The sequence below is a fragment of the Opisthocomus hoazin genome, chromosome 5 (genome assembly GCF_030867145.1).
Source record: "Opisthocomus hoazin isolate bOpiHoa1 chromosome 5, bOpiHoa1.hap1, whole genome shotgun sequence".
In the NCBI taxonomy this organism is placed as follows: domain Eukaryota; kingdom Metazoa; phylum Chordata; class Aves; order Opisthocomiformes; family Opisthocomidae; genus Opisthocomus; species Opisthocomus hoazin.
The window spans coordinates 45,136,485-45,162,748 of NC_134418.1; the positions used below are offsets into that span (position 1 = coordinate 45,136,485).

The 26,264-nt window shown below is 39.2% G+C and overlaps 1 protein-coding gene across 1 annotated transcript in view; it reads right to left on the reverse strand.

Annotated features, from left to right (window-relative positions):
* Positions 1-20,579, reverse strand: part of LOC104331061 (FRAS1-related extracellular matrix protein 2) — a 104,787-nt gene extending 84,208 nt beyond the window's left edge. Inside the window, 2 exon segments of the mRNA XM_075422096.1 lie at positions 20,160-20,269; positions 20,412-20,579. Of these exon segments, the coding sequence (XP_075278211.1) occupies positions 20,160-20,269; positions 20,412-20,579 (278 nt within the window).
* Positions 20,580-26,264: the final 5,685 nt, after the last annotated feature.

Sequence of the window (26,264 nt, forward strand, 5' to 3'; positions counted from 1 at the left end):
TTCTGCAGAGTGAAGGGCAAAGGCAGTCACCTAAAATCACACGCTCTGACTCACACAACAGTTCTATCCTGTACAGCTAGCAGGAGCAGCATTTGCCTTTAAATGTATTCCCAGACTGCACGACTAGTACAGGTGTGTAACAATAACAAAGCCAACCCTTCCTTTTCTCTCCAAGAAAGTTAACATCTCAAAGACCTCATAATAATTGCTCCAGAACCCAAAGACAGACACAGACAGCTGTATGGGGAGAAGCATATTTTGAACCAATGTGCTTTCCAAATCAATTTAGCATAGTTAGAAACCAATAAGCATATCCAGTGACCATCCATGAAAATAAGATCAAGGATAAATTCTCTAACCACACATAATAGTCCAGAGCAGAAATAGATATTGCCTTACAACCCATTTAAGAGAAAGAGTAGTTAAGACCATGACCAAATGCTAGACACCACAATTTCATACATTCATATTTCTATAAATATATGCAACAGTCTAAAAAGTTTACAAAGTCCATCTTTCAAAATTGTACTTATATACAAACATAGTGAGTTCCCAATGGTTATGTGAACCTTTGAAGAAGCGTAGAAACATAAACCAGCCTTTTATTCTTCTCACTCAAGTTTCAGAAGCATTTCAGTGTAGACACACTTCATCTGTGTTTGGTTTCTGGTGGCCAAGTAGCTACCCAGGCATGTTTACCGAGGGCATCACACAGGTTTCCTTCCCTCCTTCGCGCTGCAGATGTTCCCTCTGTGATATTTCCCAATTTTACAGAAGGTACACAGACAAACTTCTGCCCAGGTAGGTCAGGTTACTAATTTATCTAATACTCTACTGCCTCTAATCTTGCTTCTATCTTCAATAAGTAAATCCCAAACCAGGTATTGGGTTCTTTCTAACGAATAGGCTAGTCCTTCTCATCTTAATACCTCTTAGTATTCTTTAGAATAACTAGGAAAAGGTCAACAAGCTTGTTCACATGAGCACTACCAACATCAGAGAGGATTACATAATCAATAGCTGCCCTCAGAGATCTGCTCAGGCAGACTAGCCAGCCTTTCATGCAATCAGCCCACCGTACTCCAGAAAAAATGACTCTGACAGGAGAAATGGCAAGAAAGCTTTAACTTTTTCACACACACAGAGGAGCTGCCTGTTCACCTGTGTGGAGCAGACAAAATGTCTGCAGAGTAGAACAGGAACACATTTGTGATCCACTGTTCACCATAGAGGTTTGAGAGGTGTGGGCTCCTCTAGCTGTTGCCCTAGTGGAAGAGAAACTATACAATTTTAGAATGCATCTCACCACCTATGAAATTTTGTAGGCATGAAAAACAGACAAGAAAGCAAGTCAAAGGAAGATAAAGAAACTTTAGGCTAAAGCAAATGCCATGTATTTTACCACAATACATAAATACAGCAATAAATTATAGCCATTAAATATTGATGGATATAAATGGATTTTTAACAAATTATATACAAAAAAGTTATAAGGTATTGAGTATTGACATCTTTCCAGATTTCATCATTGTAAATTCTATTTCACACGAAATCAAAATAGCTGATACATCAAATATTTTCTTTGTATCTGCTCTGATTCATTTTATATCAGAATGGATTACATGAATTTGTTTCTCCATGACAATTTGGCCCATTTCATCAATTAGTTTCATTTTTATCAAATCTGCAACCTAGCAACTTTACTGCAAAATCAGCAAAGTTTTCTTTAGAGCCATTAGCGGTATGATTTGATAACACTTTGCTCACTCACAATTGTTAGAAACTACTGCCACTATGGAGATTTACTGTCTATATTTAGAAAACCAAAAGCACTTGGGTGGCTATAAAAATTGGCCATTTCTTATATTTTAAAGAAGAAAATTGCATCTTTTTTTGTAATATTTGGTGACTAATGCATTAAAAGAAGATAACATACTGGAAGAGCAGTGGGATTAGTCAGAAGTCCTAGCAAACTGAAAAGCAAGTTAACCCCCTACTTTATTTGTAAGAGCCACCATTTTCACTCTGTATCATTATGTTTTAGTGCTATTATTCTTTACCTAAGTGTCATCCACACTTAAGAATCTGAGCTGAATCTGTCCCTGAAGATTCCCAAGCCCCATAGCAACTATTCAAATTGTTCTTATTTCGATGGAGAAATCTGGAAGAAGCTTACACAAATTAAAGCCAAAACCAACATTTCAGTATTCTACTTCTAGGAATGGACTTGAAGTTGCCCTGTATTTGTATGAGAGTTTTTCCACACAGGTTTAACAACATACTGAGGATTTTTGACCTGCTACATTGATGCAGCAATATGTCTGCTTAGGACCTGTGAAACCAGATGCTACCCATCTTACCTGCACCATCTACTCTGACATAAATATTGGAGGATCTAAGCTCAACTTCTAGCTGCCTTACATTAAATATGAAGAGGCTTTAGTTGGCTCCTCTGCCTATAGAGTCATATGCACTCCCATGTTCAGGGGGATCTGATCCATATCTTTCTTCGGGACAAAGATCCTTGTGTTTCTTAAAAAAAAATTAGAGCAAAAGTACATTGCTAGATCACAGCAGTACTTTTCTGAAATTCCTGTTCTGTGAAGTGAGAAATAGTTCCTACTTGTTTAGCTTCTCTGTAAAACAGAAAAATAAGAGTACTGCTGATGCTAACCATTTGAAAAATAATCCCCTTCTCTACCACCACAAAATACCTCTACCCATATGTAATCTTTAAAAGATTCTAGAATTAGTCACCTTACTGCATTGTTTCTATTTAACACTAAATGAGAAAGTTATTCAGATTCATGGGACAAAAGAGACTGAATGTAGGTGCTTGTAATATTACCAAGCTACTCAAAACAGCCCAGAGGGGAGCAGAATGAAAGCAATAAAACCACTTTTCAGGGTTTATATGTCAAGTAACTAAGAGTACACCAGGGTTCATCTGGAGGTTTTGCTTGTTTTCTTTTTCTGACAAAAAGGTTCTGTTCTAAAGGAAAGCACTGATTTGACAGGAAAAAACACAGCTTTTCAGCACAGACATCTACTTCAGTGGTATGAAGTAGGTACTTACAATGCGGAGAGTGCTCATTAAGCCAGTGGAACCAGCTGACTCCTGGCAGGACTAAGGAGAAAGATTCAAGCTTGGGCTCTAAGTAGCACGACTCCATGGGAGGATGGTGCCAAAAAGAATACCTGTGGCACACGTACCCCAGGCAATCTAGGGCAAAAGGCAAAGTGGGCACTTGAACATGGCTTTCCCACAGCCCAAATTAGTATCTAGGCTAGACTAGATCAGGTGTATTCACCCCCTTGGAGAAGGCTCAGTTTACCCTTATCGCACTATAACACATCTTATTAAGGCTTTTCCCCTTCTGACAACTCAGCATATAGTTTTCTGCTTACTCTGGTCACCCCATTTCTGTAGAGAAACAGCAAAAGACTTGAAAACTTCACTTTTTCTATACCCCAACTTCAAGAAAATAGCTTCCAACTTAAGTCTTTTAGAAGACTAAACCTATAAAATCTAGAAAAATACCCATATACAGGATATATGTACTTTTTGGCATAGATGTCCACAGTAGGGTGTTCATGCACCCTGCACATACACCCAACTTAACTATTGCACATTCCAAGGCACAATACAGATATTGCAAATATCACTAGAAAGCTGCTGCTCAGAGCGCATGCAGAAGAAATAATTAAATCCGTGTCTCATTGTCTTGCCATCCTACCTCCCCAAGAAGAGAATTGCCTTTGCCTTTTAATGAGGACATCTGACTCTCCATACACACTTATTTTTTACTATCATACTTCTGTTAACAAGAACTGGCACAGTGTAGGCTAGGCAACTGTGTGAAAAGGAAGACTAATCACACTAAGATTCAACAAATACAAGGCTAGAAAGGTAGTAACAAAAAAGGAGAGAAAATATAGAGAAAGAGCTCTTCTATCAAAGAAAGAAACCTCTTTTAAGCAGTTTTGCTTAGGTGGGGGCACCACCACTCACTGATCAAAGCATCATGTCTACAACACTATGCACAAAACTGCCAGAATTCTTCTCCCATAATGCCCAACTATGTATGGAAAGCAAAAAGCTAAGCCCCCAGCTAATGCAGACAGAGAGCTATGAACCCATCTCTCCAGTACTATATTGCTAGTCAATATATAAATCATTGACTTCTATAGTATTCAGCAGGCATATTGACTACATGTACTGAGTCAGTAATAAAGCAATAGATGAATCAGACACTGCAGGCATTGTGCGAGCTTCCCATAGTAGTCCTACTTTCTGCCAAGGCCCCCGTCCAGAAGTGGACACCATCAGTAGAGCAATAACAATTTATACTTATCAGTAGTCCCTCAACAATGTGTATATCTACACAGCACTATATTAAATTTAATTCTTGTTTCCAGTTTGATCTCCAAAAAAATTAAAGAATAAAGATAATGACCTGTGCTCCGAATTGATTGACTTTTGGCGTATTTCAGCAACACCTTTGAGGTTAACGTTTAGCAGTTTAATTTCCTAACATGTATAATGTCATATTTTGAGGATAGCTCTCAAATATGCATTCAGAATCCAGCTGTGCAGAGGTAGCAATCACTTCCTTCTGAACAACTGCTTCTCTTCCTAATATTTGAAAATCTCATGTCTGAGATTATTTAAGTTTGGCAGTTCTGTGGTCTGCAAACTGACAGAAGTGCTTTATGCTGAACATATACATGTGGAAAACTACACTGAAAGCTGCCTCTAGAGTTTTGTATATCTTACCAGAAATCAGTGTAAAGTTGTAACTCTGTTCAACTCATACTATAAAATATCAGGAAAGTCCGACACAAACTGTTAAAGAATCATATTCTATTATTCTGCCACATTGTGTTGAAGCTGGTAGGTATCAGGCAATACAAAGCTCTAAATACCAAAGGAGAGTTTTCATGCTAGGAACTGCAGACAGTATTTAAGAACAAAATGCTTCCCTGAGCTTTAGTAAAGATCAGAAAGTCTGCTAGGATAATATTAGCACCACTTTGCAGCAGTGAAGGATGCAGATAGGGTGTAATCTGATAATAACCAGGAAGCTCATAGGAGCTCCAGCAGCAACAAGAACACTTTTGTTCCAACTGGAAAGAGCTTATTTTAAATTTGAAATACTTTTTGAAGGCTAACCAGGACAGTTCAATAGAGGACCTATGAAGTTTAATATTAAACAGCGTTCATTAATACAATACTTCACACTGTCAGTGTAAACAAAGACAAATACCAACATTATACAACACAGCAAATTTGTAATAACCTAATAAGATTTGGCTATTTATGTTACTAGTGCTCTTTACTTCATTCTATGCTAGTGAGCTCTCTATTTATTGATTCCATAGCTCAGTAAAGACATTGTTTAAGTACAGCATCAGACTGAAACAATCACCATAACATCTTCAGAAACCACTTCTTTGGATAAGGACTGTGAGTTTAGGGGCCATACTCGATAGCAACTTGCAACGTCCACAACACACCCCAGGGGCTCATAGGCAGTTTAAACACATGAGAGCGAACAGGGGCCTAAGCAGAACTGGCTGTGCACAGGTACAGCAGCAAATACAAGATACATAAGCAAGGTTAACACAAACACGTAAGAGTGTCTCAGAAGGTACTATCACCACATTGAATTGTAAATAAAATTACAAACAACTTTGAATATATCCTACTGTTTCTCTCCTTTAGCCAGCTTCATGCACCCTCAGGCACTCAGACTTAACCAGCTGGTATTTATTTGTATAATCCTACGGTCACTATAGCCAATCAGAAGCAATCCCCCCGTTCACACAACAAAGTCTGAAAAAAGAAGTTGTCTTTTACAGCTGGAGTCTTTGAAAACTGGTAGTTTAATTTTTTTTTTAAACAGTCACATATGATTGTAGTTTTTATTTAAAAAATAAGACACAAACTTACTGTGACTGCAGAATATAAATACTGCCTTAACCCTGATAACAGCTTAATCAGTAAGAGCTAACAGCTATACTGATTAATTTGGTGATATGAAGTCAGAATACGGCTGCACCAGTTTAAAGCAAGTTTGAACATCACATAGGATTTTGGATTCATCTGTTCACATTGTGTGCTCTAGCGCACAGAAGGAACATCAGTGGTACCAACACAGGAGACTGTCACTCCATCCACAGACAACACAACTCTAACTGTTGCAGAGAGGCAGTGAGCTTTTCCTAAGGTCAGAAATCAGACCTCTCATGGTGTCCTCTAAAGGCTCAGCACCTAGGAAGCTGCTGGTTTGTAACACACGCAAAAAGAATACTCTGCACTGTGCCCTTATGTCAGGTTTTAGCTAGGAGCAAAACTGGAATGTGGTAGGAGTTCTAACTAAAACAAACTTGGTTTTTACATCAGAAAAACATTCTCCTAAGAAACAGAATGCTACAGAGATTTTTCTTGTTCTCTCCCTTAACAAAACAGCATTACACCATCTGTGCCACCTAGTATTTCTCAGTAGAGTCACAAACATTTTGGCAAGTCACATAGTTTAAGAAGAAAATAAAACACACACTCCAAACAGAAAACAAACAAAATCTATTTGCAATATGAAACAGTAGCTAAGCAAGGAACACATTCTTTGAGATTAATTTAAGAGATATTCAGTTGGGTTACCAGTAAGACAAATCTTCTGAGGTTTAGAAAAGCAAAACAAACTAAGAGAAAACTTAGCAAAGTCATTCAAACCCACAGAAAGAAGAGTTGCATACCTCAACAGCTGGTAGCAAACACTCCTTTTCACAGACTTACCAGAGCTCTTCTAAAACTTCCACACCCTAATCCAGTGACCTCTGCAAAGCACTGCTTTAAGGCCTGACTCTCCCGTCAGGCGTTAGGAGCAGGTGTTGCTCCACTGACCTGATGGGCACCAGCCTGCTTTTACACCTGGGGAAGGTGCTGCCCAGAACCGCCAGCTCCCCAGCAGCTGAGCTCAATGGGGTCATCACTCACATGAAACTGCTCTGTTGCTCTGAGTTTGCAGGACCAGAGGCTAAATAAGAAAACACACAAGATTTGGATCAAAACTACATGATTTCTTTGTTCTTTTATTTTTTTTAAAAAAAAAGCTTACAGATATTGATATGAAGAGGCTTTACAGGAAAACCTATAATTTGTAGCTACTTTGAAGGCAGAAAGGGAGGTTTTAGATCACAGAATAATCGCGTTATCGTGAAGAGGCCACCACAAAGAGGTTATTGTAAGGCTCCCATTACAAACATTGAAGTCCTTTATTTAATAAAACAATCCCCCAACACCACTCTGAAGTAACTCCCTCATCAAAACTTCTTTCCCCACCCTAACAGCGTGTTTGGAAATGCTGAACAAGGAGAGCAATTAATTTCACGCTGCAGTGTGCATACAAGCCCTCATCATAGCTTATATTTGCAAGCTATTGGTTATTCTCCATTTACAGCATTGAGTTTCACAACAGGTGGATGAGTTTATTAAGCTATGTGCTTTGATAAGCCAAGATTCAAGCTATTTTGGCTTAGTTCATCTGGCAATTATTTAAATCTTTGATTTGAACAACAACTCAGTTTGCCAAAATTTCTCATCTGAAGAATACCACTACTGTAATATAGATGAACTTACACATTTCTAATTCTAACTACTTAGTTAACCTTGAGCATGATAAAGTTTCTTATAAACAAAAGTATACTACAGCATGGCATTTTCTCAAAGCCTTTAGATTACCTGTTTTTGAAACTGTCCCTGAATGTGATGCCTTTCTTATTATCATAAATGTTAGAAATCTGTGTTGCCAGCGTCTGTGCTTGCCATTACCAAAGCTACAAAAACGTGGGATCGTCTTCCTTCGTTACACATCCAACATTTGCATTAACCTTCTTAATCACGTTTGAAATCTCACACTGAGTCATGCTCTGCATCTTCCTGCCTTCCAGGATATGGGCCTGAATTTCTAGATCTTACATGTATGTTTCATGGTCTTTTTTCCCCCCATAATACTAGAAATTGTAGCACCCGTATGCCTCAGACTGTATCCACACATCTTTACAGTGAATACTACACACCCTTAGACTAATGTTACCATTTTCTACAAGATTTTCTTAAGTGAAAAAATTATATTTTAAGTAGCACAGGGTTGTACACCATCTTTTGCAAGTCTAGTACAATTTGTGCCTCAACAGTTTGCTAGCTAGAATTTCTAATTTCTTATGGATTAATTTTTCTGAGAAGGTATAAACCCCCCTCAATTAGTGTTGCCTACGTAAAAGCACACTCTTCTACACATTTTCTTAATGGATATACAAAATAGAAAGGACATCAAAAGAGCTTGGAATTCCTACCTAAACTATTTCAGAAAACCAAGTCCCCCATGTTGTTCAGGGCAAAAACCCCAAATAAATAAAACCCCTGAAACAAATAAAATACATTTCTAGGTCTCAATAAAAATTCACTTTCTTTTTTCAACTAGGTTTTAACTGAAAAGTCTACCCTGAAATGAGATGCAATTTATGATATTTTGGTAGTAGTAGGAAGCTTACAGCTGGATATTGGCATTTCTTTATCAGTTTTTGCTCTGTCTGCTACAGAATAATATGATACTTCAAACTGAGTGCACCAAACATATTGAAGCAGTAATAATCAGGCAGAGGATATTTTCTGGACATTAGGAAGTGACCGAGAGAAGACGATACCCTGGGGATTAACCTTAGGTGCTTAACAGTTAGGAAATATCCTGCATACTGTGCTTTTTCGTTTTGCAAAATTAAAAAAAAAAAATCTTCCTCCTTAAGGTATTTTATAATTAACAATGGCTTTGATCAACAAATATAATACAGAATATTTCTAAATATTACGTATATTTAAAACAAAGTGGGTTTCTTTGTATTGCCTCAGCATCAAGGTCAGCAAATATTTCTCAGTATAATAAATTTCATCTAATTAGTGGAAAAACTAATTTACTACCTGTAAGAGAACTTTTTTGTCATTGTAACACTATACCTAGCATTTCTTCAAGAACTTCTGTAATCTAAAGGATGCATGACAGTTGTCTGTGAGACTCTAAAACCTTAAGATTTAAAAAATACAGTATTTCCATCCTGCCTATATTACTGACAAGTTATCTTCTTATCTTTGTATAGCAAGGAAGAGGTGTCTGTCACCACAAATAGAAGTTATTGTTAGCTGGTTTAAAAAAGATATCTTTAGAGATATTTGTTCTGTATACTAAACTTGGGGTTTGTCAAACAAAGGCATCCTGTAATCTTCTTTAAGCACATGCTAACAACACAGTCCCAAGGTCCTGGCCAAACAAACCTGTTAACATTAGGGAAACCCTGGTTCCTCTGAAGTTAACATGAGATTTGCAGCCAAGTCCCACAAGAACTTGGTTCATTAGGATCAAATTTCTGTATTTCATCCATTTTGTTGATCACTAATTCTGCCTAAAGTAAAGAAAATTGTCTTTGCAGGTTTCAGATACCTGCATGCTTATCAAACAGGTATGGTTAGGCCAGCCAGTAAACACCTCTGGAGTAGCAGGTCTTGAGAAATGGAGAACACTGCAAAGCTTCACAAAACGGTATTTTGCTATGTTGGCATGGGTGTCTACTGCATGCCGCCTGATCAAGGGGAGCCTACTGATGAAGCCTTCTTCCTCCAGCTCCAGAAAGCTTCGCGCTCGCAGGCTCTTGTCCTGCTGGGGGACTTCAACCACCGCAACATCTGCTAGAAAAGTAGCATGGCGAGCGGTACGCAATCCAGGAGATTACTAGAATGCATTGGGGATAACTTTTTAAGCCAGGTAATTGACACCCCTACCCAAGAGGATGCAATACTGGACCTGATAGTCACCAATGCAAGTGAGCTCACCGGTGGTGTCAAGACTGGAGGCAACCTGGGCTGCAGTGATCATGCATTGGTGGAGTTCACAGTCCTGAGGGATATGGGAAAGGCGAGGAGTGTCGTCAGGACCCTAAATTTTAGAAAAGCCAACTTCCAGCTCTTCAAGGGGTTAGTCAGTAGGACCCCCTGGAAAAATGGTCTTCAGGGACAGGGGCACAGAACAGAGCTGGCAGATCTTTAAGGACGCTTTCCATAGAGCACAGGAGCTCTCAGTCCCCAGGTGTAAGAAGTCAGGCAAGGAAGGGAAGAGACCAGCATGGCTGAATCAAGACCTGCTGGTCAAATTAAAGGGCAAGATGGAACTGCATAGGCAGTGGAAGCAGGGACAGGTACTCTGGGAAGAGTATAGGGACACTGACCAGTTGTGTACGAATGGTGTCAGGAGGGCCAAGGCACGGCTGGAGCTGAACTTGGCAAGGGATACAAAGAATAACAAGAAGGGCTTCTACAGGTATGTCAGCCAGAAAAAGATGGTCAAAGAAAGGGTACCCCTGCTCATGAGCAAGGATGGCAACTTTGTATCAATGGATGAGGAGAAGGCTGAGGTACTCAACAACTTTTTTGCCTCAGTCTTCACTGGCAACCTCTCTCATCGCCCCTCCCCAGTTGATGGACTGCAAGATGGAGACTAGAGGGAAAAAGGCCTTCCCACTGTAAGGGAAGACCAGGTTCGGGACCACCTGAGGAACCTGAACATACATAAGTCTATGGGACCTGACGAGATGCATACCAGAGTCCTTAGGGAATTGGCTGTTGTCATTGCCAAGCCACTGTCCATGATATTTGAAAGGTCATGGCAGTCAGGTGAAGTCCCTGGTGCCTGGAAGAAGGGAAACATTGCAATCATTTTTAAAAAGGGTAGGAAGGAGACCATGGGAACTACCGACCTGTCAGCCTCATCTCTGTGCCTGGAAAGATCATGGAACAGATCCTCCTAGACGCTCTGCTAAGGCACATGGAGGCCAAGGAGGTGTTCTGAGACAGCCAGCACAGCTTCACCAAGGGGAAGTACTGCCTGACCAACCTAGTGGCTTTCTAGGATGGCATGACTAGATCAGTGGACAAGGCAAGAGTTACAGATGTGATCTATCTGGACTTCTGTAAAGTCTTCGACAGAGTCCCTCACAACAACCTTTTCTATAAATTGGAGAAATATGGATTTGATGGGTGGACTGTTCAGTGGATGAGCAACTGATTGTGTGGTGGCAGCGAGAGGGTAGTGGTCAACGGCTCGATGTCCAAATGGACACCATTGACAAGTGGTGTCCCTTAGGGGACTCCCGTACTGGGACCGGTGCTGTTCAACATTTTAATCAATGACTTAGCGAGATCGAGTGCACCCTCAGCAAGTTTGCAGATGACACTAAGCTGAGTGGTGCAGCTGACACATCAGAAGCATGGAATGCCATCCAGAGGGACCTGGACAACCTCGAGAAATGGGCCTGTGTGAACATCATGACGTTCAGCAAGGCCAAGTGCAAGGTCCTGCACCTGGATTGGGGCAACCCCCCCTATCAATACAGGCTGGGGGATAATGTGATTGAGAGCAGCCCTGATAAGAAGGACTTGGGGGTACTGGTGGATGAAAAGCTAGACATGAGCCAGCAATGTGGGCTGACAGCCCAGCAGGCCAACCATATCCCAGGCTGCATTAAGAGAAGGGTGGCCAGCAGGTCGAGGGAGGGGATTCTGCCCCTTTACTCCACTCTGGTGAGACCTCACCTGGAGTCCTGCATCCACCTCTGGAGCTCTCAGCACAAGAAGGACATGGAGCTGTTGGAGAGGGTCCAGAGGAGAGCCACAAAGATGATCCGAAGGCTGGAGCACTTCTTCTATGAAGAAGGGCTGAGAGAGCTGGGGCTGTTCAGCCTGGAGAAGAGAAGGTTGTGGGGAGACCTTATAGCAGCCTTTCAGTACCTGAAAGGAGCCTATAGGAAAGATGGGGAAAATATTTTCCGCAGGGCTTGTTGCAATAGGACAAGGAGCAATGGCTTTAAACTAATATAAGGTAGATTTAGACTGGATATAAAGAAGAAATTTTTTACCATGAGGGTGATGAAACACTGGAACAGGTTACCCAGAGAAGTAATGGAGGCTCCATCTCTGGAAACATTCAAGGCCAGGTTGGACGGCACTCTGAGAAACCTGGTCTAGTTGAAGACGTCCCTGCTTGCTACAGGGGGTTTTGGCTAGATGACCTCTAAAGGTCCCTTCCAACCCAAGGCATTCTATGATTCTATGTTGAGCCCATCACGTGTTGCAGGGAAAGTGAGCACAGGCCCTTTTGGGCAAGTTTCCATTCCTTAGAATACTTGTCTAGAAATAAGATTTCATTTTTAATCCAATAAAAAGCCTAAAAATAAGTAAGCACAGTATGAAACACTTTTTTATCTTTCAAAGGAACAAGAGTTGGGACAGCAGTCATTTGTTTCATTTATTTCCATTTATTCATTCATTTCCATTTGATGGAAAACAGATAAAGGGAAGAGAGACAGGCATTTATATTGAAACCAGTAGCACTTCTCCTACCATTCTTGTCTAAGTCATCTTCCCTGACACGTAGAAAGAGATTCCAACTAAATTAGTGTAGGTGTACACAACCCACCATTTCTGTGTAAATTTTTGCCCACACAACTCTGGCAGTTTTACAGCTGAAGTTATGAGAGTTGTACAGGGCTCTGGCTGTCTGTGCCTAGAAAGTACCTATGGCACGTAAGAAAAGGAGTTTAGGTCAGAGTTACAACACAGGAAGAAAGGTTTAGTTGCAACATGCTTGAACAAGGTATTTTACACAGTTTACCAATTTGTAATGGTTGCATACATGCACGAGACTAACATGACCTCCAGACCTTGCCCTCATCTCAGCTACCTTTGTCTCCTATTGCCTGCCTTGAATACAGTTCTATCATAGAGCTGACCCGATCTTTCTAGGGCAATCTCACTTGGCTACACCTTTGAGGGCATCAAGACAAACTTCTGCGCCGAGACTCAGCCCAGTCACATTTCCCTTAATGATCCCACTCACCACCATGTTCTGCTATAACTTTCCCTGGATCTGCTCTCCAAGTCCTCTTAACTGTGTCTGTGGCATACCCCAGAGCTACACTGGTCACTGCAAACCTCCTCTAAGTCCCTCATAATCCACATATATGGAGGAGGAATTATAGGGTTTAGGGGGGTCTACATAGTTTGACTTTTCCTCCCCACTAACATGAATTCTTGCAGCTTTGCTCCCTCAAATGTTCTCTCAGCTGGCCAGCTTGTTTGCCTTTTACAGGACCTTATTGACTGATCTACTCTTATCCGTTTGAAGCCAGTAATATACTCAATTATTCAACAAGTGAAGGTGAACCAGAACAGACACAGGTGCAACTCAGCTCCAGTGCCCTCCCAGGGCCAAGCCACCCTGTGATGATACCAACAGGCCAGAAAATAGAGACTCAAGCTCCTATGAATCTTGTCGTTGGTTTCAAGGCAAGAAAGGCCACGAAAATTACCCAGAAAAAAAATCACTAATTGCTTATTAATCATGTTTTTCTAAAGATAGCTTAGGGGGTTTAATTGTCCTTACCTATAAGAAAAATGTGTTGAAGTTGAATTCCAGCTGCAGTATACTGTACATTGTTTGAGAATAATGTTGTCCTTTGAATGGAAAGGGACACCAGCACAGAACAGCTATACAACGCAACAGTGTTCCCCTACAAACTAAAACTGTCAACAGGAAAAATAAACAGGTAAGCCAAAAAAGATGGCACTAAAATTTCACTTACAGATTAGATAGATGTGATCAACGTAACCTATAAGTTTGTAGGTAGGATAATGTGATATAAAGTATTCTGCTGCAAAGACAATATTGCTTAAAATGAAAGATTTTTCTTTTCTCATCCTCACAGAATGGTTGCTTGTTGTCCTTGAACTTCAGTAAGTGAAGTAATTTTTTTCATCAATTTTTATTATTCATAAATGATAATTCATTGTTGTTAGTTAACGCCATACTTCCAAAACAAAAGAGCAAACGTTTGTAGGGAACTATGTACAGTGCGTGTCTGTTTGCGTGAGCACACTCTCCCTTTTTCATGCCACCCCCCCCAAATCAGAAGTTTCTTTTCCATTTTCTCATAGAAAACACCCAAAGACCTGAGACATGTAACTGATCTCACCGTCTGCTCTGTAATCTCTTACATGTGGGCAATGGCAATGCTTTGCTTTAAATCAGCCTCATTTAGAAGGACCAGAGTGGTTTATACAGGTAGAGAGAACCAGCAGACAGATTCAAGTAACATTACTTAGTTAACAGTAGCACTCTATTGGCAATGACACCTAAAAGCATTTGATTAATCTTGTTCTCCTTGACGTGCCCTCTTTATGGGAGCAATACATAATCTCCTGTTTTCAAAGACTTCCTGGATATCTCATTACTTCACCCTCACAGCTGACTGACCTTCTTGAATCTTTAATGTATGGTTTTAACAAATCCTACTTTTGTCTAATCTCTTCTTCTCAGACAGCCAGTACGTCCAATTATGTAACTTGAAAATTTCTGCAAAAGAGGTAGCACTCCAAACTCCTTACCTACTGTCTGAAGTCCTGCCATTCATCCATCTCTTGGCTTTAAAACAAAACTATAATCCATGGTCACGGTACTCAGTAAAAAAATAGTGTGAACAACTGCAAGGGAACAGGAACAAATACCAAGTGACTCCACACAATTCAATGTGAAGCATAATGGCATTTGGTTGCCTTGTCTTCACAACTAGCAAAACAGATAAGTAAAGCAAGGCACAACCAATTCAGTAAAACTCTGGGACTTAGCAGAATAGCTCACGCACTTCTCCTGCATCCAGCTTATTAGCCAGGTACAAGGATAGGGAAATGTAACAAAGGTACACATACAAATAGGGCAGCGACAGCAGGGCACGTCTCTTTCCATGCTCTCTGAAAACGGCAGGAGAAGATAAACAGCGCTGGATGCATGGGGAGAAAGTCTTGTTTCATTGCCAGCACCGTACTACATCCCAGATGCGTCAGTTTATCTCACTGTCCAGGTGAAACTTCTTTCTCCCAGTGCCACCTGACTGATTTAGCTCTGTTTACCCATGCTCCCAAAAATTTCTTCTGAGGAGTTGAAGGCAAGAGGAACTGTTCATATGACACAGAACAGGAGAAGCCTGCTTGAAGTAGCCTTCCTTCTGAAACTCAAAGAAAGATATTTTGCTGCTTCTCAAATAGATAAATGTAAATTAGGGAACAAAATGGTCAGAGTTCTGCCACCACTGGACACAGGGCAGGCAGGATGGGATTATGCCGAAAGAAGTGTTCATACTTTCAGTCTTTGCAGTTTGGGGGCCAGTTACAAAACGGGATAGTTGTGGGTAGCGAAGACTATCTTTGAAATTTCAGCCTACCCCTCTTGGGAAAACGCCTCCAAATGAAAAATGAATCTGTTAGTATTTTGGTTATTCTAATTTTTATTATCAATATCTTTTTTTGCTTGAATATGGCCCAGTGAAGCACATTCCTTAATTCTGTGTGTTGGTCTCATGTCTACAAAATAACAAAACCCAAGATGAGAGGTTGGATATAGGTCCTCCTATGAACAAATTCTTGCAATATCACTATGTAACCTCCTTATATTTAAACTCACCTGTACGATAGCTCTTCAGACTTCACTGTCTGGGGCACTCCAGACACAATATTATTCAAAGGTGGTTCATAAAACGCTTACAGATCTTTAAAATAACATCACAGGCCTGTTTCCAAAATGCACAAAAGCCAGGAGACTGAGAGTGAAGGCTGAAATAGCAGTCCTAAACTTCCTCCTCCTGTCTGTGGCTAAGCATGATGGCGCATTTAAATGCAGACGCATACCTGCAATATACAGGCATGATGAAATAAATTAAGAATGGGTTTTCAGTCCTACTCCTAATCTCATGGGGTTTTTTGCATTTTAAGGCAGATTTTGAAACCTGTCTTTTCTCATAGTCCTTTGTAGCAATAAAATTGACACAAGGAACATAGAAGAAAGAGATTATGTTGAAAATTGATGGAAGTCCTGCTCCAGCTCACTGATGAGAGTACCAGGGATAGATCTCCTCATTTATGAGGCAACCGGATGGTCAAAAAGCACTTCTTTAACATATTGATCATCCATTTAAATGAAAGGTCAACTCCTTTAATGAGATTCACAGAAGAATTTCATTCACAAAACATGAGTCCTTCAGACAGTCCTTCATTTATTATGTGCCCACAAGAAAAACTGGTGGAAATATTCAAAATCAAAGACAAACAATTCTCAAGAAAATGCCAACATTAAGTTTCTGCTATAGGTGTATTGTGGGATTCAAAGCATACACTCATGCATTTAAAATTAAAATGCAACAGCAATCCCCCCAAAACCTCACCACCTTTCCCTTCTGCTGTGTTAGATAGACAGGGATAGCAAGCTGCCCACAGGTTAGCCCTACTTCTCAGACTGTATTTCCTCTTTCTGTGCAGGGAAGGTGCTGGAAGCCTCACCTCAGCTGGAGCTGTGGCAGGAGAGCTGAGCCCCACGGCTGCTGGGCAGAAAGGGCAGCGCTGGGAGCCTGACTTGTAAAGGTCACCTCTCGCTGGCTGGGATGCGCTGGGCTCGCCCTCTGCCCCAGCATGTCTTTCTGTCTTCTTTTCTAGTGGAGGTACAAGAGGGAAAGAGACAGTCTCTTTTACTCTGGCAATGTCACTGCACTTTGATTAAGATGCTGCACTACAATATTTGGGAACAGAAAATAAGAATAAAACTGGAAAGGAGGAAAGAGAACCAGTGCTTTTCTCAGCCTTCTCTTGTTTTCTGTGTGCATCAGTACAACCATTCATTTTAGCTCTTGAGTCCCATGTTTCCAAGGGCTCCTAATTTCTACTCTGTTTTTCAAAAGAAGAGGGAGACATGTATTCATAAATAAGGCCCAAACCCAATTCAACTTAGGGCAAGGAAAAAACAAATGAGTGTAGGACTAAGGTAATCCAGCCCCTTTGACAAGTCATGCCAAAATTCTCATTGCCAATACACACTCTGTGAGAGCCAGTCAACCCAAACAGGGCTGTCTGCTTTGGGAAACTGTGTCACTGTAGTATACAGGGTCAGACAACAAGTCTTTAAAAATAGTATACAAAAGCAGTAAGATGCATACATCAGCTTCATTGCCAAGTCCAGATCCCTGCCAGGATGGGAAATACAAACCAAACTTCTTCCCTTTCCACTTCCTTCCTTCCTGAGTGCAAATAGACACATGTGTGCATGTGCACAGACACGTGGGCTCTTGGTTTGTTATGGGCCACGAGTAGCTTGCAAGGTCTCCTCAGCCAACAGACATGAGTATCAATTTTTGCAGTGAGGAAATGGAAGTGCTGATGCAGAAAAACAATAACCCATGCAACAATTTAATGAGAAAAGTGTTGACAGGGAGCCTTACTATTAAACCAGAGCATAACACATGAGCACAGTCCTAACAGCACTCAAAAGGAAGAAATTAATGTATGCACATTCTCTCACAGTGATAGTGATTTGCAAAAGGATAAACCTCGAAAGGTGTACTGAGAGACCTGCCTCTTGTTTCAGGAACTTTAAAAGCTAATGTGGAGAGCAAACCTGGTGACCCAGGGGTCAACAGAGTATTAGTTTGAATCGCTTACAACTCAAGAGTTAGAAAGAAATCAGTGTGCTGCAGGTACACTGATCTTCCTCTCTCACATGTCTAAGATGTCGTAAAGGATTTTGAGATTTCAGCATTGTCTCAGAGAATCTTCCCCTGTGCCTTCTTAGAATGATAATCTGCCATGACTAATAGAATAAAATTATGCAAAGTGCCCAGAAAACAAATGAAATAAACATTTCTGTATATTCCCACCCACAAATCCAGAAACACCAAGAGTCTGAATAATCTTCAGATGGAGTTTGGATTGTTTCTTCTAGACTGTGTTGATACCTTACAGGTGGCAGCCGCTTAGAAGGGCTCCAAATAAGGAAAGAACAGCACATGCAAAAGCTATGGCCTAGGGAACACTCAAGTGGGAGAAAGGATTAAATTTAAACCCTGTGAAGAAGGAAGTTCATATTAACACACACAAGTTTAAATTTTGCTGCTGCAGAGGACACCTTTTGCCTTTGTGCAGCATTGCAACTCCACCAACTTCAGCACTGAAAAGAAAAAGAAGTCGTTGAGCAGAAAGCTGCGAGGAACCAAAGCTCACTGCCTACTTTCAGGTCTCTTGCCCTGAGGATAACTTTGATAATTGTAGAGAACCTGGGGACAAGTATCTGCAGAGTCTGGATCAATGAGTGACAGATACACACTGGCAATGGTCACAGGAAGGTGTTAGCGACACTGCTGGACTACAGAAGTTTGTAAAGATGCTTGAGTTTGGACTGTCAAAGCCTGCATTTCTCTAAGGAGCTGGAGTTTTGGTGCTTTAATTAAAACAGTTTAATAACGTGCTAATTCTTTGAAACTGAAAGTACATGTGATGCTTGGTAAAATATTTGGGATCATAATACAAGTGAGGTAATTCAACTAACCAAAGTTTCGTATCAGCGTTGCCAGACATAGTTCTAGAGTTGAATACAAACATTACTTAGAGGGCGGAGAGAGAAGAATTTACTTTGCTAGCAGTTTAGCATTCTGAATGACAGAATGCAGCAGTGCATAAGGGTAAGTATTATTTCTCAGCAAAACTGCAGTTCTGATAATCTACAATCAGTTGACATTTCTTTTTTAAATTATTTTTTAATATTTTCCTGAATATGCCTTAGGTAAACAGATATGCACCTCTTCAATATACAAAATATTATAATACTCAACATCTGGCTTTTAATTATTTTTAAGATAAGAGAGAGAGAAGAACAAACCCATTTTAAAAATGTGCACTCTACTCAGGAGAAGGTTCAAAATGCCAATCAAGTCAAGTGTCATTCAGGAAATAAGACATAGAATGAAAAGGGATCCAAAGACAACTATGAACACTTAAATCAGAACCTTTGAAGACATTATTATGACAACCAGGCAATAAAATTCCGGCTTACCAACACAGAATAAAAGCCAGGTGTTAAATCAACCTAAAAAGTTTTTGCAAGTGCAAAATTCTAGACCAGTATACCAGTGCAAAAATATTTCATAAAACTTTAGACTGTAGTTAAAGTTTACAAATAGTTTTTCTCATCTGAGACTTATTTTATGCCTTGATGAGGTTTTTCATTAACAATGCACACTAAGACTCATCTGTGACAAATGTAGTAAAACACAATTAAGAATATTTATATAAAAGGTCATTTTCATTTGTTCACAACATTGAAAAATGTTAATTTTAGACTGAAATTCAGCTCATTTGATTTGTTTGAGAGACAATTTGCAAATGACATTTTAGATCTGTACTGTGAGTCCATCAGAGCTAGGTTTCACTCAGAAGATATCTTTACTGACTACATTAAATATAACTGCACAATGTGTTCTTATTACATAATTAAACAGTTGTCACCCACAACATGCAGGTTATCTGGTAACACCCCTGGAAAGACTTCCTATTCTCTTTTCCCTTCCTTCTCTTTCCAGACATGCAATCTTTTGCAACAGTGCAAATATAGAGAACAGGAGAAAGGATAAGCAACAATTTTGGAGAGAGTATAGAAAAATTACATTTTATATTAGATCTTTTTAATCCTATCAATTTGGATATGTGTGTATTCATCTTCCTAGTCCTCAGAATTAATTGTGGCCCTCCCACAGTAATAATTTACTTCATAGATAAAAATAGCTATGAGTAGGGCAATAGCTCTTCAGCTGTTATAAATGCAGCCCTTATACTATGAAATAGTTCCCCTAAATACCCTGTCTGCTCAAGTGGCAATAGGACATCACATGCTCCGGGATTGTGTCTGAAGAATTCAAACATGAAAACCACAAAGGAAACAAGATTTTTCTGATGACGTAGATAAAATTAAATCCAAATCCGTATGGTTACTTCTTGTGAAACTAAAAACAATAGAAGGTTTGCAAAATAAAAATTTGGCCACCTTGCAACTGACTGATGAGATCCCCCCTGCTCCTCAAACAGTCACTTTATTGATTGCACCAGACAATTCAAAACACTTGAATTTTAAGGTCTTTGGGTTTTGTTGGGTTTTTTCCTTTATGTTCTTTATTCCCTCTCACCCTTCAAGAGTCTCAATCTAAAGATTATGCCCTTGCATGAAGGAATGACACTGTACTACCTTCCATAAATCTCATTTCCTGACAGCAGATTTACAGTTTCTTGTGAGTAACTGCTAGTTACCATAATCTCTTGGGATTTCTTTGGCGTTTGGTTCTCATTCAGGTCTACCTGAATTGGTATTTCAAAAGGGTAGTTGAAGATCTGAAGTTATTCCCTGCTAGTCTTTTACTGTTTACCTGGTCCCTTGATGCCTTGGGGAAAATGTTTTATATCTACTTTCTCACTTTTAAACATTTTACTTCTTTCTCACCCCTGTCTCCCTTCTCTCCTCCCCAGTGATGTAGGTTTGACTAGTTTTCCCATCTCGCATCTGAAGGTGCTTCAGGTTCTGCTTGAAATCACAGTGAAACTTCATGTCTCTTCCCTCTGACTCTTTGGACATATACATTATGGCCATTCCTTCTTCACAGCCTGACATCTCGTGTAGCTCTCTGGGAACATACCAATAACTTTCATTTCCACAGCCTTTTTTTTTGAGGTTAGTTTTTAGAGGATGAACTTCTGACCAGTAGTGATTAATGGGTATCAGTTATACACGACAAATTTTCTAAGCTGGAAAGAATCCAAGCTTCATACATTACCGAAACTGAAGTATGCACTTAACAGCATGCTCTGCAAATTAGGTACTCTGACTGAAAAAAGGCCAGTAAGAAACAAAAAGCTAACCCTGCCTGCATAAGTATATTCTATATCAGGATCACAGAAATATTACTATTTAAGAAGACATATTACTTCGTTAGATTTTATCTTGAGACAGTAGACAACAGACTCATTTTTTAGTGTGTAATAATAAACTCATATAATTAACATGCAAATTGATAGTTTTATTTACATTTACCCCCAGGTAATGCTTCTCTCTTTCATTATAAAAAATATAATAAGATCTAAACTACAGTTTGTAGCAGCACTACCTTGAAATAAGATGAAGAGACTGTAGGACCTTCAGGATATTCTCACGACTCTTTGTGGTGAGCAATTTTTAGTTTATTAAATATGCATACTAGTTATTAAATTTTGCACTTCCTTGTTGATTTCTCCTCCCACTCAGTTCCTCTTACTTATAACAAGGCTATAATGTTTTTTTCAGATCTGTTTGTTCGTAAGAAGCAAAAGCCTTTTTACATGATGCATGTGTCCAGATTAGAGTGCTAAGAATAAAACTCTTACACTTTTTACACCAGATCAGAATAAACTATTTAAAAAGCTGCTTTGATAGAATGGAAGTGTAAATAAGATACTGTTGCACTAAAATAATTTTGGCTGACATTTGTAAAATATTTAGTATAAAAGCAGATTAATTTTGCAAAACAATTTTAAGCAGCATTGTAACAGAATCAAGCAGCCATCAGATGTGAGAAATTGTTACAGAGGCTAAGAGTGATTTAGAGCTGGACTCCGACACCTGTTTGTAGAAGTAACTGGTTCCAGGTACTTCTTTATGCAAATATTCTTTAACTGATAATCAGGAAATTATTTGGCTACAGTGAGACATTTTTGTAGATACAGGTAAATGTTCTTTCCAAGCAAAACCAAAAAAATTAAAAAAAAAAAAAAGAAGGAAAAGTGAGTAGGCATTTTGTTTGTCTTAAATATCTTGCCATATTTAATCTGAAAAATCTCAAGCACACTGAACTTTCCCAAAGAATGAAAAATTAGTCTTGCAGTGTCACAGCACTGCTTTTTCAGCTGGCTTTGTATGTAGGAACCACCAAGTCATCAGGCAGAGGAAATTTTGATCACTTTTATGTGATCAGGATTACTATAACAGATATCCAAATGTCATATTTAGCAGGAGGACAAGATATTCCTTAATTAGGAAAGAGATCTTCCAAACCTGTTAGTATACTGTCTAAGCTTTGCAGTGCTGTGGCCTCACTGATTTTTGCTAAATCATGCTGCTCTCAGTTGGAAAGGAAATCGGCATCAGCAAAATTTGTGGGCCTTTTGCTTGCCTTCCAGCCATGTAACTGTGCGGGTTTAGGCTTGCAGAATGGTACATTTCAATGCCACAACCACCTGGACATCTTCACCAAGTCCCAGATATTCTTCCTCGGAATTAACATATTTTTTAAGTGAAGCATAAATATCTGATCAGATATAGAGTTGGGGTGATACACTGGACTAAGGTCTCTGGAGAAACTGATTCCCAGGTTAGCAATTAAATTATTTCAGGAAATCATGGCTGTTGCACTATTAATTTTTGCTTTTTACAGTATATCTCCTTTTAAGCCACTGACTCTGTTTTCTGGCATGGAGACACCGGGACATCATAAGAAAAAAAAAAAAGTTAGAAATCACACAGATCTCTTTCAACAAACTTCAAAGAATAATAAGAAACATCTCATTTTTCCAGCATTCTCCAATTCTGAGTTTTATATCCAATCTTATCCTCACAAATTCACAAATCACACTACTTCCATCACTGTATCACTACCAAATTTTCCCTGCGTGGTGCATACACATTTCCACACTTCCCAAGCACCAGCCACTGCTTCCCACGCATAAGGCTTCTACTACCTTGCAAAGTTTCACTGTTATTTGGACCTACCCACATCTTTGGTAAGCTCATAAGTTTATGGACTTGGAAAATTAGAACAACCCTCCTGAGAAAACTGAAAACAGTCTCCTGGGGACAGTGAACATCTTCCAAAGTGAGAGAATGGTATAGCAGGAATTTGGACTGTTAAGTCTCCATGTGTTAAATGAGCTCCCCAGCCACCAGGCTAACAAAAATTGAGAGATCACAATCTTCCCTTCTCCTTTTTTTCCTTCCTTTCTCATTTCATCTGCATGTGGAATAAGAATTGCTTTTTGAAATTGCAAATATTTTCACGGGATAGAAATAGAAATTTCCACACAGTTTCAGGGAAATAAATTTGAGACAATGGTCTGTTCTTTAGTACTGCTAGTGTCTGTTGGTTGAAAAAAAACAATCTTCCTTTCCGTGTCTCCTGATTCCCTCTAAATGAAGTTACAAATACATTTTACTTTTTGTATGCCACAACACTGTTCCTTTCTATGCTTTAAGACAGTTGCACAGAATTTAACTGCTTTCTTCCTGTAATCACATAGCAAGTATTATTACAATATTTTCATACAAGATCACAGCATTAAGAGGATACTAGTAGCCTGGCAAATACATTTATCTGGCAAAAGGACTGCTTCCAATACAAGACTCCATACTCTCATAACTTTTTCATCATGACCTAGTGACCTTTGAATGCATTAGGTCCAAAGGCCAAGAAGCCTGTGGAAAAATAGTAGTTAACTACTTGTTCTTCTGCAGCAGACTGAGGTGTTAATTGAAAAGACTTCCATAAACTACAATTAAGGGTATCTTGAAAGATTTTTCCTTTTAAAGGGAGAGAAAATAATTTTAGTAGTTGTGCTTTCAGTAGCTCATTTTTTCCTCTTTTTTAAAATAAAATGAAACTATAATACAATTCAGTGATCATGCTGACTTTCTGGAGCAAACAAAATAAAAAACAACAGTGTAAATACAAGAAATAAAAAAATATCAAGTGTCTCATTTCTCAAAGCTGACAACTATTTTTGGAAAGGAAAATTCAGGGGAGAAAAAAGAAACCAGCAAGCCTAAGAATTCATAACAGAGGTAGAAAAAAAGAAAAATATCCTTATCTGAAGCTCCCTTTTTTATCTCCCTGTTGTCCTTGTGGTCTAAGAAGCCCTTATACAAAAGCTGTTTGGACGCAATATAGATTTTTTAAAAGTATATTCAGTGGTCTGTATAAATTATACTAGTCAACTTGTTAGAAAAGGAAACATATGAATTCTTTGTTTCAGTATTTTCTCTGAAGAAAGCAAACAGCTAACTTTTCAAGGCAGCCTTAAATATCTTCCATTCTAAGAGAGTAAATTGCTTTGGGTTTAGGTAAAACTCTTCACTGCCATGACAGGTGGCCCATCTTTTTTAATTTATTTGAAAGCTGACATAAGCCAGGGCTCCTACTTCACTGAAAGGTACAGCTGAAATGGTGAGTGGTTTACTTAGCGTTTTATTACAGGACTTCCACATTGCTTGAACAATAGTAACAGGCCTGATAGGAATGTAACTTACAAACTGGTTTTGTCAGAGAGATACTCAGGAAAGCAACCCTGGAGTTCAGCTTATAAATGGGTATATTTTAGAGCAAATAAATGGATAAGAAAAGGAGTTTCTTGGCCATCAGAAACTAATGAGATAAAAAACTGTAAGCAAGCCAAATACTCTTAAATCATTCAGGCATTAAGGGCCAGCAACTTCTTTAACCAAAATTCAGTATTCCTGAGTAAACCACAATATTTGTTATATTCTGCTACTTCCCATACTATGTGCAATTATTTGCATCTCATCAAGCTTTTCCTAGAAGTTGTTTACTAGCCAGTGTGAGAAAAAGAGATCTCATTTTAAACGTGAACTACATTCAATGCAACACTACTAAGATCCTATTATAGTTAATACCTTCTATTACTTCTGTGGTTGCTACACCAATCCTTAAGAAAACTTATATTTTGCCCCCCTTCACTCCCCTGCTTTTCAGTCCTATATATTCACTATATATTTAATAGAACTTGGGAAGTATTTGGGGATAATGTTGATTAAAGGATATTGCAACAACGCAAGAAATTATCTTTGTGTGTCTGCCTGAATTCACAATGTTTCCCACCTGAGAGGTCTAGGTGATGATCACAGCCAAATAAATTGTATTCACTGGCACTTAAAGCCTTGTTTGGAGAGAAAAACATTAATATTTCTAAGCAAATACAAGATTTTTTTGCAGCATTTTATTGTAGATGGGGTTTAAAGATATTGGCAGTATTTATTGGTAGCTGGAAAAGTCAGATAAATTTCCAGGCATACAAGTGATTGTATGCAAGCATGCCCAAGGCTATCTAAATTTTTTTTTTTTTCAGTCGAGTGAATTGGAGATATTGTCTTTACCTATAAAATGTCCTGACAGATATCTTTGGCATTCTGCCTTTTGGACCATTCTCTTAGTCAGGTCTCATTCATGCCTGTTGTCCAGGACTGGCACCAGACTGTGTTTTCCCAAACTGGCAAACTTGGACACATTTTCTTCTGGATTTAAATTAGTGGCACAAGACAGAGCCCAATGACTCTGTAAGCAGGGCTGAACAGTAGCACCACGACTAGCTTCTGCAGCTGTCACAGACCACGTCCTTCCTCTTGGTTCCCCATATGGACACCTCCTCTCAGGCTCTGTAGATTGGTTGCCCAATTGCAACTCTCCGTTTAGACTTCATCCCTGACTTGCTACAACATACAATTTTTGGAAAGGCTACTTGGAAAAGATGTCAAGGCTAAGAATGACTCCTGAGACCAACAGTTTAGCAATTCCAGTATTATGCTAATTCCAGGCAAGATCACATATTGAAGAGATATTTTCCCTCAGTTATTACCCTATGAAATGCCAGTAGTTCTGTAACACCTAAACTGATGGTCTAAAACAAATTCACTGATTCAAGATGTTTGTCACTCTGAAAAAGAGGGAGAATGGGGTTTCAGCTGAGCTGACCTCTCGAATCTTGTGAGACATATTCAGACAATTAGGGAGACAGGATAAATACCATTAGACGTACACCTTTGCGTACATCTTAACACATACACCTTCTCAGGGTAATACTTCACTGACAGTCTGATAGAGCAAAAGGTGACATCTTCATGAGAAACCTGTGAGTTAAAATACAGAATTGGCAATGGCTCATTTCCTAATATTTGTCAAATTTGAGTCAGCCAGTTCAAAGGTATTTCCTTCAATGCAAATATTTCAGGCTGCTTTGCTGAAGACATGAAGTTTCCTCGGTAATAAAATCCATAATTTTCTTCATCTTCCATTTTTATCCAAGTAATGGTTAATATTCAGAACAATCTTTGTGACAGCCCTTGTAATGAAAGGTCAGAAGAACAGCAAAGAGGGATCAACAAAGAGGGTTCTGGAGAAGGTTAACTGCCCAGAAGACCACATTTCAAGGAGTTAATTAAATGTGCTGTTGTTGCAATAATGGACTAAAAATAGGATTTAGTTCTTTTGGTATTTAACCTTTTAGGTGTATCTTGCAGAGAATGGATTTGTTTGTTGTG